This window comes from Pseudophryne corroboree, chromosome 5 (genome assembly GCF_028390025.1).
Source record: "Pseudophryne corroboree isolate aPseCor3 chromosome 5, aPseCor3.hap2, whole genome shotgun sequence".
Lineage (NCBI taxonomy): Eukaryota > Metazoa > Chordata > Amphibia > Anura > Myobatrachidae > Pseudophryne > Pseudophryne corroboree.
Window position 1 is genome coordinate 734,675,331 of NC_086448.1, and position 14,526 is coordinate 734,689,856.

The 14,526-nt window shown below is 47.0% G+C and overlaps 1 protein-coding gene across 1 annotated transcript in view; it reads left to right on the forward strand.

Annotated features, from left to right (window-relative positions):
* DECR1 (2,4-dienoyl-CoA reductase 1) overlaps positions 1–14,526 on the forward strand; it is a 226,635-nt gene that overhangs the window by 56,573 nt on the left and 155,536 nt on the right. The window contains exons 2-3 of the mRNA XM_063924076.1: positions 12,680–12,885; positions 14,140–14,197. Coding sequence (XP_063780146.1) covers positions 12,680–12,885; positions 14,140–14,197 — 264 coding nt within the window. The remainder of the gene's footprint in view (positions 1–12,679; positions 12,886–14,139; positions 14,198–14,526) is intronic.

A 14,526-nucleotide genomic window follows, 5' to 3' on the forward strand; every position in this document is an offset into this window, starting at 1 on the left:
CCGGTCAGCGGCCGCCTGTACGCACTGAGCGATATGACCGCTCATATCGCTCAGTAACGTCCCCGCCAGCCCTGCATGAAGGCCGTGGACGACAGTCCACATCCTTCATGCATGCCCTACCGACAGTGACGATCGTTGCCGAACCGCGGGGCCGCGCATCGGTCGTCACTGGCGGCATACACACTTGACGATAAAATGAGCGACGTCGCTCAAGGAGGGGGAAATGAGCGACGTCGCTCATTTTATCGTTAAGTGTGTATGGACCTTTAGTCAATTTGATTTAACCATCTGTGCTGAGCCATGGATATACCTAAAACCTGGACTGTTGGGGTGCCTTGAGGACCGCGTTTGGGAACCTCTGCCCTATATTGATCTTGAAATCTGATAGCTCCTTATATTTCCCCTCAGATCTCAATTGAATAAAGTGTCCATGCGATGTGGTGGATCAGGAGATTCGCAACATAAATGTGCATCAAACAAATTTGTAGCAACTGCGTGATACTATCAAGTGAACATGGATTAGAATCTAATGTTTCTAGTACACTGTTGATATCATGCCACAAGGAATATGTACTGGAATCTATAATCTGCATAATCATTCATTTTTATTTTTAAACTTGATTAACTTTTGATGATGTCATATCAACTTGCTCAGTCAGCTTATGATCTGAAGAGTTTATTAGTATACCTATTTAACCGATGTGCTATGATTATTATTATGATGATGATGAATAACACATTGGGGGTCATTCCGATTGATCTCATGCTGCCGATTTTCACTGCGCTGCGATCAGGTCTCTACTGCGCATGCGTATGCACCACAATGCGCACGTGCGTCGTACGGGTACAGTGCGGATCGTTGCCTGCTATGGATTTAATGAAGAATCCATACGCACAGCCAATCGCTAGAAGATTGACAGAGGGCGTTTATGGGTGGCAACTAACCGTGTTCTGGGAGTGGTAGGGAAAACGCAGGCGTGTCCGGGCATTTGGAGGGCGGGTGTGTGACGTCAATTCTGGCACCAAAAAGACTGAAGTGATCGCAAGGGCTGAGTAAGTTCAGACCTACTCTGAAACTGCCCAAAATGTTTTTGCAGAGCTCGGCTGCACAAGCGTTCGCACACTTGCAAAGCGAAAATACACTCCCCTGTGGGCAGCGACTATGCGTTTGCACAGCTGCTAAATCAGCTAGCGTGCGATCAACTCAGAATGACCCCCATTGTTAGGTTTGAGGATTGCAATTCTGCTGTTTGGCTTCATTCTGTGTAGAAGAGCTATCTTTTTGTGCTTCAAACTGGCACTTTGTATGCGGATGCATGCAGTTATCATTTCAAGGACATAAATTTACTGACAAATGTCTCCTTCAGTTGAAAGTAAGATTTTAATTAAATGCTTCATTACTTTGTATACATTCAAAAATTCACATTGCAGTGGTATCAGACCAGTTTTTGCCATTCTATTACTGTTCCCCATATAGAACTTTGCATGCTATTACAGTACTTTTGTTCCCATAGATCCTGGTTCAAGCTAATTTATGCATTGTCGCATACGGTATGCTGCAGATGGTTCATTTGTTTTATTTATTTTATTTATGAGCCTAATACATCATTTATGACGTAATCCACGCTTATTATCATTCTTAATCAGGGGTTTTTGAGAGTTTTTTCCCCTTAATTTATGTTTTTATAGTTCTTTGTGGGAGTAATGTTTTTAAAGTAGAATCAAACTCCAAAACATTCCAGGGGAAGAGATGCTGTAGTAGTAGAGACAGCATTTGTGTGCATCTCTGAATAAAGCCCATAAGTACAAAATATCAGTATACAGGAGTAAAATAATGCGCAATGGAGGGGGAAAAATCACTCATTTAGAAGAGCACAATCAGCATGTGATAACCTTATTGCCAGTCCAATTTTTTTTTTTATACAAGAATATAAAGCAAATAGTAAGGAAAGAAAGAAGCTAATGGAGCACACACACGGTGCAATTATTGCATGCTATTTGATCTTTTTAGTTCAAATACATCGCGTCTAGTTCAAATCGCACCGTGTGTTGTGTCACTTGCGATGCGCGCTCCCATAAAGACCATATCGCAAGGCAAATAAGTATGTGCAGGCAGGTATTTTTGTACTAGATCACATACATTACATTGTAGTGTATTTAAAATCAGATGTAGTTCAAATAGCATACCCCACTTAGTCCAAATCGCATAGCACACATTGTATAGCTCCTGAAGAGTTTTCTGAATTTATTTTATATGTTTGTTATTTTAAGGCAGGGCTGGTTGGCACCAGCCTGCCTGCTTCGTGGGACTTAGGGGGGGAACGGCCCAACCTCTTGAAGGGCTAATGGTCCCGTTCCCCGCTGACAGGACACTGAGCCCCTGAGGGAACTATTCGTAAGCCCCACCACGGCGAGCGTACAGACCCGCAGCACGCCGCCACCCCTAACAGAGCCAGAAGAAAGAAGAGTGGTGAGTGCTAAGCCGGCGTCCCGACTAGCGGGTCACCGGCCATTATGGCGGCATGAGGGTACGGAGACGCATCGGCTTCTTACCGAGGCGGATTGCGTCTCCAGACACAGTACACAGCTGCGTCTCAGTACACTGTACACAGTAGCGGCTCTTGCCACGGGCAAGCAGTACTTTTGCCCGGGGCGCCGCTGTCCCAGGGGCGCTGCCGCCGTGGCAAGAGCCGCTACCAACTGTGATGGCGGCAGTGGGTATGAAAAGGTCCTCTCCGCGAAGGGAATCTAGACGCGCAGTGAGGTAGCGTCTAGTTTCCATTCGCGGAGAGGACCTTTCTGTGCAGCGCTATGGGAGAGACGTCATGACGTCTCTCCCATAGATCAGAGGAGCGGCGGCGGAGACAGTGCAGTGGTCAGGAACAGGAACGGGGCTGGTAAGTATTTTTTATACAACTAATGGGGGCACAGCTGCAAGGGGCACAACTATTTGGGCCACAACTAATGGGGGCACAGCTGCAGGGGGCACAACTAATGGGGCACACTAAGGGGGGCACAACTACTGGCGCCACAGCTGCAGGGGCCACAACTACTGGGGCCACAACTAATGGGGGCACAGCTGCAGGGGGGCACAACAGCTGCAGGGGGACACAACAGCTACTGGGGGCACAACACAGCTACTGTGGGCACAGCTCTACAGGGTGCCCAACGCTACAGGGGGCAAAACTACAGGGAGCAAAACTGACCACGCCCCTTTCCTATGAAGCCACACCCCAAATTTTTTACGCGCGCACTAACCCGTCTCGGGGGGGGGGGCGCCAGCCACAGGAAACTCTCGCCCTGGGCGCCGCTAGGTCTAGAACCGGCCCTGACTGTACACAGTACCCACACTGGCAAAAACAGCCTGAAAACGTTTTTCTCTCCATTTTAAGCAACAGATTACCTCAGCCAGTATAAATAAAAAACAGCAGGAAGACCGTGTGCCATTGAAGGGGCAGGGCATCACTATGAGAGGATCCAGCATCTCTCCAGCCCCATTTTCCCTCTGCAGTGGACACAGACGCTGACTAACATGGACGCGCAGCTCATCCGGTGTGACCCCAAATTACCTCAGCAGTACCAGGGGGTCATAGCAGGGGGGGGGGGGGCAGCGACTAGTAGTGTACTAAGTCCCTTATCAGGGTACTTAATCTGCGACCTGGCTAAGCTTGGCATTAGCGGTAAGGGTGTGGTGGGGGTTGGCTCCAAATTACTCTGTGTCTCCTTGAAGGGCTATTTGTGGGTTAATTGTACTTAACCTTTTCCTGTGTGTGTGTGTGTGCTGTCACGTTTACATTATGTCAGGCAAAGAGTATGTTTCATGTACAGCGGAGTGTTCCTCTTCACCAGGAGGCTCAATACTGGGTACTCAGATACACAGAATAGCGGGTCTCAACCGGAGTGGGTTAATTCTCTTAAAGGAATGATCTCCACTTTTTCTACAAAATTGTCCCGCAATGAGAAAGAGACGCAATACTTAAAACAGACTGTGGATGAGGGGGGGGGGGGTGTTGCAGCTCTGTCACAGGGAATAGAGGCTCTTATAGAGGCTATCAGAGATGTTCTGCACATTCCTGTTAAGGTGTCAGAGGAGTGTGAGGAATCTTATTTTAATGTAAAAAAATAAGACCTCAGTTACTTTTCTTGTGTCAAAGGAATTGAATACCCTGGAACCATGGGTTAATCCCTAAAAGGTTGCTCTCATATTTTCCTTTTCCTCTAGAGGATAGGGAAAAATGGGAAAATCCACCGATAGTGGACGCATCAGTCTCTAGGCTGTCACGTAAAATTGTATTGCCTGTTCCTGGTGCAGCCTCCCTGAAAGACACGGCTGATCGTAAAATTGAGATTACACTCATATCATTGTACACAGCTGCTGGGGTGGCCCAAAGACCCACTATTGCATGTGCGTGGATCACTAAAGCCATTCCTAAATGGTCAGGTAACCTAATTGTGGGGTTAGATTCCTTATCTAGGGGGGATGTTGTCTTACTCCTGCAGCATATACAGGACTCTGCGAACTTTATGGTGGAAGCCATAAAGGTAATAGGTGTGCTTAACGCACGCACCACCGCTATGGCAGTGTCGGCACGCAGGGGCTTGTGGCTACGCCAGTGGACGGCTGACGCGGACTCCAGGAAAGGCCTACCATTCACAGGGGAAGCCTTGTTTGGAGATGAATTAGACAAATGGATCTCCACAGCTATTGCAGGTAAGTCTACGTATCTTCCTTCCGCAGCCCTCCCAACCAAGAAGACTTATTCAGCTTTCAGTTTCAGTCCTTTTGGACAGCCAAGTTCAAGGGCAAATCCAGAGGTGCTTCTACGTCCTCCAGCGGCGCAAGAGGTAAACCATGCATACCAGCAACAGCAGGTGCTCCGGAACAGAGCTCAGGCTCTGCTTCCTCAAATTATTCAGCATGACGGTGGACCGCAATGCCTGGGAGGCTGTCCGGTGGGAGCCTAACTACAATTCTTCAGTCAGACCTGGTCAGATTCGTACCAGGATCCCTGGGTCATAGATCTTATTTCCCAGTGCTAAAGACTGGAGTTCCAAAAGCTCCCACCTCACAGATTCTTCAAATCAGGCTTGCCAGTTTCACAAGAGGCAAGTATAACTTTACAGCATGCCATTCAGAAAACTGGTATAGACTCGGGTCATTGTTCCAATTCCACCTCATCTACTAAACAAGGGATATTGACAACTTGTTCGTAGTACCGAAGCCGGACTGTTCGTTAAGACCAATTCTGAACCTCAAGTCTTTGAACCAGTACTTACGAGTGTTCAAATTCAAGATGGAGTCTCTGAGAGCAGTGATCTCAGGTCTGGAGGAGGAGGAATTCCTAGTGTCTCTGGATATCAACGATGCATACCTTCATATTCCAATCTGGCTGCCTCATCAGGCTCATCTCCGGTTTGCACTGCAGGACTGTCACTACCAGTTCCAGGCCCTGCCATTTGGTCTCTCCACGGCACCGAGGGTGTTCACCAAGGTGATGGCAGAGATGATGTTTCTACTCCGCAAACAGGGAGTGAACATAATTCCATACCTGGATGATATCCTGATAAAAGCGCCGTCCAGGAAGAGGTTGCTGGTCAGCATTGCTCTCTCAACCAAACTCCTCCAGGATCACGGGTGGATTCTGTACCTTCTGAAATCTCACCTAGAGCCAACACGGAGGCTCCCATTCCTGGGAATGATACTGAACACAGAGTCACAAAAGGTGTTCCTTCCGTTGGAAAAGGCATTGGTAATCCAGTCAATGGTTCGGGATGTCCTGAAGCCAACCCGGGTGTCTGTGCATTCGCATTCTGGGGAAAATGGTGGCATTTTACGAGGCACTTCAATACGGAAGTTTTCATGCAAGACCCTTCCAGTTCGATCTGTTGGACAAATGGTCCGGATCGCATCTTCACAACAGTCTTCTCACCTCGTCGCAGGACGGAGGTTCGGAATTAAGAACTGGATTCTGTTAGCCACAGAAGCAAGCCTCAGAGGTTGGGGAGCAGTCACTCAGGGGGTGCAGTTTCAGGGAAGATGGTCAAGTCAGGAAGTCATCCTTCCACTCAACATTCTAGAGGTGACGATGGACGCCCTGACAATTCCATGGGTTTATCAGATGGTGAACGTGTTTCTTTCACTTCCCCTGATCACAAGAATTCTAAAACATATAAAAAGGGAAAAGGTTCAAGCAATACTCATTGCTCCCGACTGGCCAAGAAGGGCCTGGTATGCTGACCTTCTGGAGATGCTCCTCGAAGATCCGTGGCCTCTACCTCTTCGCAAGGATCTTTTGCAACAGGGACCGTTCGTCAATCAGGACTTACCGTGGCTACGTTTGAAGGCATGGAAGTTGAACGGCTGATTTATACCCAGGGGAGGGATCCCTAACAAGGTTATCCCGACTATGATCCAAGCCAGGAAGAGGGTAACGTCTAAACATTACCACCGTATTTGGGAGAAATACGTCTCTTTGTGTGAGAGCAAAAATTATTCTGCGGTGGAATTTCATCTGGGACGTTTCCTGCTTTTTCTGCAGGCAGGCGTGGATGTAAGCCTGCATCTGGGCTCCATAAAAGTCCAGATTTCGGCCTTGTCCATTTTCTTTCAGAAACAATTGGCTTCTCTCCCTGAGGTCCAGACTTTCTTGAAAGGTGTTCTGCACATCAAACCTCCCTTTGTGCCTCCCACGGCACCTTGGGATCTCAATGTGGTGCTGCAGTTCCTCCAATCGGACTCGTTTGAACCGTTACAGGAGATGGACGTAAAATATCTTGCGTGGAAGACCGTCACACTGTTGGCCTTTGCTTCAGCAAGACGTGTGTCGAAGCTGGGGGCTTTGTCTTACAAAATTCCCTGTTTAATTTTCCATGACGACAGAGCTGAACTCAGAACTCGTCAGCAATTTCTTCCTAAAGTGGTGTCTGCATTTCACATCAACCAACCTATTGTGGGGTCGGTTGTCACAGACACCTCTGCTACTTCAAAGTCTTTGGATGTTGTGAGGGCTTTGAAGGTGTATGTGAAAAGAACAGCTCGTCACAGAAAGGCGGACTCACTGTTTGTTCTTTACGAACCCAATAAGATTGGATGTCCTGCTTCAAAGCAGACCATTGCACGCTGGATCAGACTTATGATCTAACATGCTTATTCCACGGCAGGTTTGCCATGTCCAATATCTGTACAGGCCCACTCTACTAGGTCCGTGGGTTCTTCCTGGGCGGCTGCCCAGGGTGTCTCCGCTTTACAGCTCTGCCGAGCAGCTACTTGGTCAGGTTCAAACACGTTTGCTAAGTTCTACAAGTTCGATACTTTGGCCTCTGAGGACCTTCAGTTTGGTCAATCAGTTCTGCAGGAACCTCTGCACTCTCCCACCCAGTTCGGGAGCTATTGTACATCCCCATGGTACTAAATGGACCCCAGTATCCTGTAGGACGTAAGAGAAAATAGGATTTCAATTACCTACCGGTAAATCCTTTTCTCATAGTCCGTAAAGGATACTGGGCGCCCGCCCAGCGCTCCGTTTTTCCTGCGCTTTTACTTGGTTAAGTAATGTTGGTTCAACCGTTGCTGTTCCTGTTTTAAGTTTGGTTGGCTTGGCTTTCCTCTTGTTGTGTGTTCTGGTTCGGAATCTCACCACTATCCTTATCTATCCTTCTCTCAAAGTATGTTCGTTTCCTCGGGCACAGTTTCCTAGACTGAGTCTGGTAGGAGGGGCATAGAGGGAGCAGCCAGCCCACACGATCAAATTCTTAAAGTGCCCATGGCTCCTAGTGGACCCGTCTATACCCCATGGTGCTAAATGAACCCCAGAATCCTCTACGGACTACGAGAAAAGGATTTACCAGTAGGTAATTAAAATCCTATTTTTTTGGGTTTGGAGCCTGGTAACCTGTTAGTATGTGTTTGGAGTGCGGATGGAAAGCCACGCAAGCATGGGATAATATACTAGTTGGGGTCAGTGGCGTATCTGTAATGGGTGCGGTGCACATAGGCCCCCTTGGGTTCAGGGGGCCCACACTGCACGCCATGCACCCATTTTTTAAATACTCACCTCGCTGGAGTTCTCTGCCGGCGCAGCATTTCTCAACAAATTTCTAGTAAATGGCGCAGCGTACATTTCCCCGGAGATTTTCACATGTGCAATAGAGTCTGTGGCCTTCTAGTGCTCAGACTCTATTGCGCTGATGGGCGCTGGCTGCAGAAGTGTGAGCCCCGACGGAGTAGGACAAACGGAGGCCTCCTCCTCAGTTAATACGCCCGTGGTTAGGGCCCTAGTGGGAATCAAACCCAAGACCGTAGTGCTAACTATTACACCGCCTGTGCTGCCCTAATAGCAGATTATCTCAGCTAGAACAGGCAGAATGCATCTGAAAATCTTTAAAAAAAAAAAAAAAAAGATGTATTTGCCACAAATGGATAACTAGAAAAGGGAAAATTGTGCTCCCTGTAATCCAGGACAGCACCTTTGGCAGTGTGTGCGTTGTTAGTGAAGTCCCGTTTCTTGTGCTGCTTTTGTATAGCATCCGCTCAGATTTTATAATTGACAAAATATAAAAGTATTCATTGTTCCATAAAACTATTATTTTACCATGTTCTTTCTTATGACTTCAAAAATCCTTCATTGCAGTCTAATTTTGCAGAAATCTAGAGTATGCCCATATATTTAATTAAGCAGCTGATTTGGTTTAAACCAGCTGTCCTTAGATACATATTAGACAGATGACCTTTTTAATTGAAGCACTTTAGATGACAAACTCCACATGTGTTCTTGTTGCGGTATGAAAGCTGTACCTCCGTGTGTGAGTACTTCTAGCACTTACCGTGACATTTTATGTCCTTTTATTGAGGGTGTAAAAAATGTTATGCATTTTTCATTTTCAAGCCAGAAGCCACAGCACTTCTAATGAAAGAGAATAATTCTCATAACCTGTTACTGACTGCCAGCCAGTCCATAGGTCAGACTATAAGACTATACGGTTTGTAAGTGAAACATCTTTGTGCGATTCCAGCGCACTAACATGAGCGATGATCTGCTTCCTGCGAAGTGGAAAGTTCATTTCTGCCTGATCATATTCGTTTGACATCTTCTGCCCCTTTTGACTGTGTTGATCAATTTCTCTTCCTTGACACCCTACATTCCCTTAGTCTTTGCAGCACTTTCCTCGGGTGTGATGCATTTATATTGGTGGTCAGGATGCCAGTGGTCACATGACAATTAGAATGCCGACAGAGAATGGGGTTAAATTATTATTTTTTTACCCCTCCCCTGCCACCTCCCCTGACCTGCCAGGGGTAAGTTTCATGATGGGGGGAAAGGGGGGGGGGTGGCGGCATAGGACTTACCCCCCCCCCCCCCCCCCAACCTGTAGTGCCTAACCCTAACCGTCACTGCGATACTTAACTTTGGGATGTCAGCAGTCAGTGTTCCGGCGCCGGATTCAGAGTGGTGAATCTACCTTTCTGCCCCTAACCTCTCTCCTTATCTGTTGACCAGCTTATCCAACTGCCTTTGTACCATCTCCACCCAGATGTCCCAATTCTAGCTCATATTTAATATAAAAAACAAAGTAGATTAGGAGTATTTCCCTTGTAACTATACACACGGAGAGATTTTGGCTATGAGAGATTTTGACTAACTTTTCCCTTGAACTGGCAGTAGGAGATTTTGACTAACTTTACCAGAGATTTTGTCTAACTATGCAAGAGATTTTGGCTATGGGAGATTTTGACTATCTCATTTAAATAAGGGGATGAGTGTCATATATAGGGCGATTTTACAGGGTGGCTGGTATTTAAATAGCTGAAAGTTAAAAAAAAAATTTGCGTGGGGTCCCCCCTCCTATGTAAAACCAGCCTCGGGCTCTTTGAGCCAGTCCTGGTTGTTAAAATACAGAGGAAAAAATGAGTAGGGTTCCCCCATATTTAGACAACCAGCACCGGGCTCTGCGTCCGGTCCTGGTTTAAAAAATACGGGGGACAAAAGACATAGAGGTCCCCCGTATTTTCCAAACCAGCACCGGGCTCCACTAGCCAGGGAGATAATGCCACAGCCGGGGGACACTTTTATATTGGTCCCTGCGGCCGTGCCATTACCCCCCCCAACTAGTCACCCCTGGCCGGGGTACACTGGAGGAGTGAGGACCCCTTAAATCAAGGAGTCCCCCCCTCCAGCCACCCAAGGGTGAAGCCCGAGGCTGTCCCCCCCATCCGTGGCCCGGTGGATGGGAGGCTGATAGCCTTTCAATAGTAATATTGTTCTTTACAGGAGGCCTACAGGTCCCAGCAAGCCTGCCCCAGCATGTTGGCACTTGGAGAACCACAAGTGCCAGCATGCCCGGACATAAAGGGCCCGCTGGCACCTGTAGTCCACCTGTAAAGAAAATATAAAAAAAAAACAACACATTCTTTTAAAAATCCTTTATTAAACTGGGTCTTCACCTGGGGGCGGCGGCCTTTAAGCTCTTTTGCATGGCCGCCGCCTTCCCAGGGCTTCCGGCGTCTTCACCTGGGGGGGCGCCACCTCCCCAGGGCTTCTGGGGTCTTGCTCCGGCGTCTTCACCTGGTGGGCGGCGGCTGTTAAGCTCTTTTGCATAGCCGCCGCCCATCCAGGACTTCCACGACGTCTTCACCTGGGAGGCGGCGGCCTTTAAGCTCTTTTGCATGGCCGCCGCCTTCCCAGGACTTCCAGCATCTTCACCTGGTGGGCGGCGGCTGCTAAGCTCTTTTGCATAGCCGCCGCCCATCCAGGACTTCCACGGCGTCTTCAGGAGCTCTTCTCCGCTCCTCCTCCGCCGTCGGACTGACAGCCGCTGCCTCGCGCTGACTTATATAAGTCAGCGGGAGGGGGCGGGGCGATGACGCGGCGAGCCGTGATTGGCTCGCGGCGGCCATCTTGAATTTCAAAAATGACGCTGAGGCGCCATTTTTGAAACTGGTACCGCTCCGCTGCCAAACTCTGCAATAGAAAGGTAAATTTCCCCCGCCCGCACCGCTGCCGCAACCCGCCGCCGCCCGCACCGCCGCCGCCCACACCGCCACCGCAACCCACCGTCGCCCACACCGCCGCCGCAACCCGCCGTCGCCCACACCGCCACCGCAACCCGCCGCCGCCCGCACCGCCGCCACAACCCGCCGCCGCCCGCACATCGCTATCGCTGGGAAAAATCGCTGGCCTCTTAAAGTGTTAGCGATTTTGACTAACTTTTGCAGCGACATAGCCAAAATTGACTTGCCTGCACTGACTATTTTTCCCAGCGATAGCGACCTAGCGGGGACGCGCATCGCTATCGCTGGCTGTGTACACACGGAGCGATCTGCACTAACTTTCTGAGCGATTTTGACTATATAGTCAAAATCGCTCAGTTATATCGCTCCGTGTGTATGCACCTTTACTCTTCCCCATTGTTTTCTTCTTTGTTTACCATGTTCCTCATGTCTGATGCCTTGTTGTCCACATTCACTTCACTCTCAACTTCACTCCTTACTAGTACCAGTACTGTCCTGTCACCTTCTCCTACACAAAGTGGCTATAATAGGCTGTAACCAGATGTAAACAAAACCCTGGCCCATTCTCCCATTTTCAGTTCTACCGTAGGATTCTACTAGATGGCTATCCTCTCATCCTCCTTCCCGCAGGTCAATTCCGTCCCCAACGCAATGGTGAAGCCTTTAACATGGCTCTTCATTCACTGCAAAACCCTACACTGCCCCATTACCACCAGAATTCTATTCAATCTGTACACTCTCCCCTACAATGCACTCACCAGCAAACACTCTCCCACCCCCCACCCCCCCCAATATAGCCGACCTCCTTACGAGATACTCCCTAGCTCAACCTCTCCTCAGTCCTGCATCTCACCTGTAATTGCCACTTTCAAGGCTTCTCGTACACTGATTCCCATTTTTGTTTAGAGCTAACCTTCCTCAATTGCTCAACCAGACTTACTCCCAGCCTCCTATGCGTAAAGCGTTCTCTACAGACCACCTTTTCAGAAGTCGGATAGCACTGGTTTAGAATATATTAGTTTGTGGAACGATAGTGGTTTGCTGATTTGACATAAGCGTTTTTTTATTTAACGTCTTTCATTATAATTGACATCGTCTTAGATGCACATAACGCTTACACATTTTTCATGTAAGGACTTTTATGGTCTATATCTCTCATTCACTCTCTGTCTCATCCTCATACATATAAATTAAATTATTTTTGTTTAGGACGTTGTGCAAATAAACTTGATGCTTACATTTAAAACCTTGTTTGCATTTGCAATTAGAATAAAAACAAATCTGGAAATTTGACCCGTAAACTTCAGCATCCAAGTGGAAAAGTAGACTTTAACAAGTCTGATGGCTTTCCGTCCTTATTGTTGTAACCCAGAATATACTGCTTTCTAGCTCATTATGTTTTTCAATTAGATGGTTTCAGTTTAAGATCTCAGCCAACAAATCATTTTAAAATGGCAAAAATACAACTGGATGACAGTAATTAAAATAAAAAAAACAAAGCTTCAGAATTCTCGCAGAATGAAAATGAAACACTTGGCACGTAGGGTCTTGTTTGGATGAATTCTCAGACCATCTTATCACTTCTTGGCAAAGGAGTTTTTGAGTCTCTTTTTGTCCGTCGGAACATTGCATGATCCCTGTAGTAATTGTTTATTGTTTTTCTCCTGCTAGGTATTCAGCCATGGAACACCGGCGTTGTCAAGTGAGAACAAAGAAGCCCCTCAAGCAAAGTTTTTCCCATCATTTCAGACTGCAATGCTGCCTCCTGATACATTCAAAGGAAAGGTGGCCTTTATCACTGGAGGTGGCACTGGCCTGGGCAAAGGCATGACAACAGCCCTGTCCAGGTTGGGAGCCGAATGTGTTATATCCAGCAGGTAACAAGCTTTCTAGCCACTGTAACTATTCATGGTAGTCTATCTCTTGATCTAAGGTATATTCTGGTTGTACAACGAGAGAGAATAGTATTGAGCGGACTTTTGAGGGCAAAGATTGGGACTGCCGGGTTTGGGCAAGGAGTGCAGTAATCTGGTTTTCTAAGGACATCCCATCTATCTGGACTTATATTTTGTCCCTTCTATAGGAATTTGCTAGTACAGTGCACTGGAAATGTATCAAGCTCCTCAACTGTTTGTAAGTCTCACATATGGACTCTAAGTAGGAATGGGGGGGGGGGGGGGTGGTAGGCCTTTCTGGGTACTCACACTGCTAAGGAGGCACAGCCACTCCCCCAAATACAGTATGACCATGCCCTCTTCGACGGTTAGTGCAGCATCTAAAGTGGTCCGCACACCTATCAACAACCAGCTTTGGGACTTAATAGGTCCCGGGTGGCCCTGGTCATACAACTTCTTCTTCCAAAAGGTGTCCATTCGCTTATTTCCTATGTTTTTCGACCTGGCTATGAAGGCGATTTTCATCGTTACAGATATATAGTACTTGCTGTTTATAGGACAGTCCAATTGTCACTATGGGCAATAGGGGCATTGGTGGTAGATTGGTTCCATGGTCTATAATAATCACAGCAGTGTAGTGGTAGTATTACTGTTTTTTTGCAAGTATTTTGCAGTTATATTCAAGTGATTTACTAGGGTCAGATCATTTCAACTCTGGGTTTTAATGCATGGCATAATTGTTTATGATATAGAATTAAATTGATATAAAAGCAAACCCGTGGCATAGATGTCTGAATTAACTGTAAATGATGCAGTAAGTGTGATGTTGTCACTCTAGCAATCATTTGGGATACAGTATGTCATTGGGAATACACCCTCTGTGGATAATGATACGCTCTCTGTAGATAGCAGGTGTTACTTTTTGATTTCTGTAAAATATATAAAAACACATGGTGGTCTGAGTGGTGGTCATTAATAATTTTAAGGGGGAGATTCAAATGTTTGAAAAGTCAGTTGGTAGTCTGTTTTTTCCTATCTAATAGACAGGAAAAAACAGACAACCAACTGACTTTTCAAACATTTGAATCTACCCCTATAAGTCTTATCATTATCACTAGAATGCATAATACCAAATATATTTAATTTTTTTCCTCCCGTATACAATAAATCTCCTCCAGACCACTAACCTGGAGCAAAACCATTTCATCCATTTATCATAGTTTTCTATTCTTTCAGAAAACTGGATGTTCTAAAGGAAACTGCAGCAGAGATCACAGCAGAAACTGGAAATAAGGTGGACTTAGATTTCTGTATGAGTTAGTCCTGCTTACTGTACTGCGGGATTGCTCTGTTCTTGTAGTTTATTTATAAAGCTTTGTACGTCTTAGATCTGATTTGTGTGTGGTCTCTTTCTCCTGACCTGTTCTTCCTGTTAGGGCAGACCATTCTCTTTGTCCAGTTCCTGCAGAAGCACAGTCTCATGTCCCTCTGTTAAAGCCCTTAGATTTGTGATTTACAATTGTTCCTCTGTTTTCAGCATTCACTTTTCTCTGACGTCCTAGTGGATGCTGGGGACTCTGTAAGGACCATGGGGAATAGACGGCTCCGCAGGATACTGGGCAC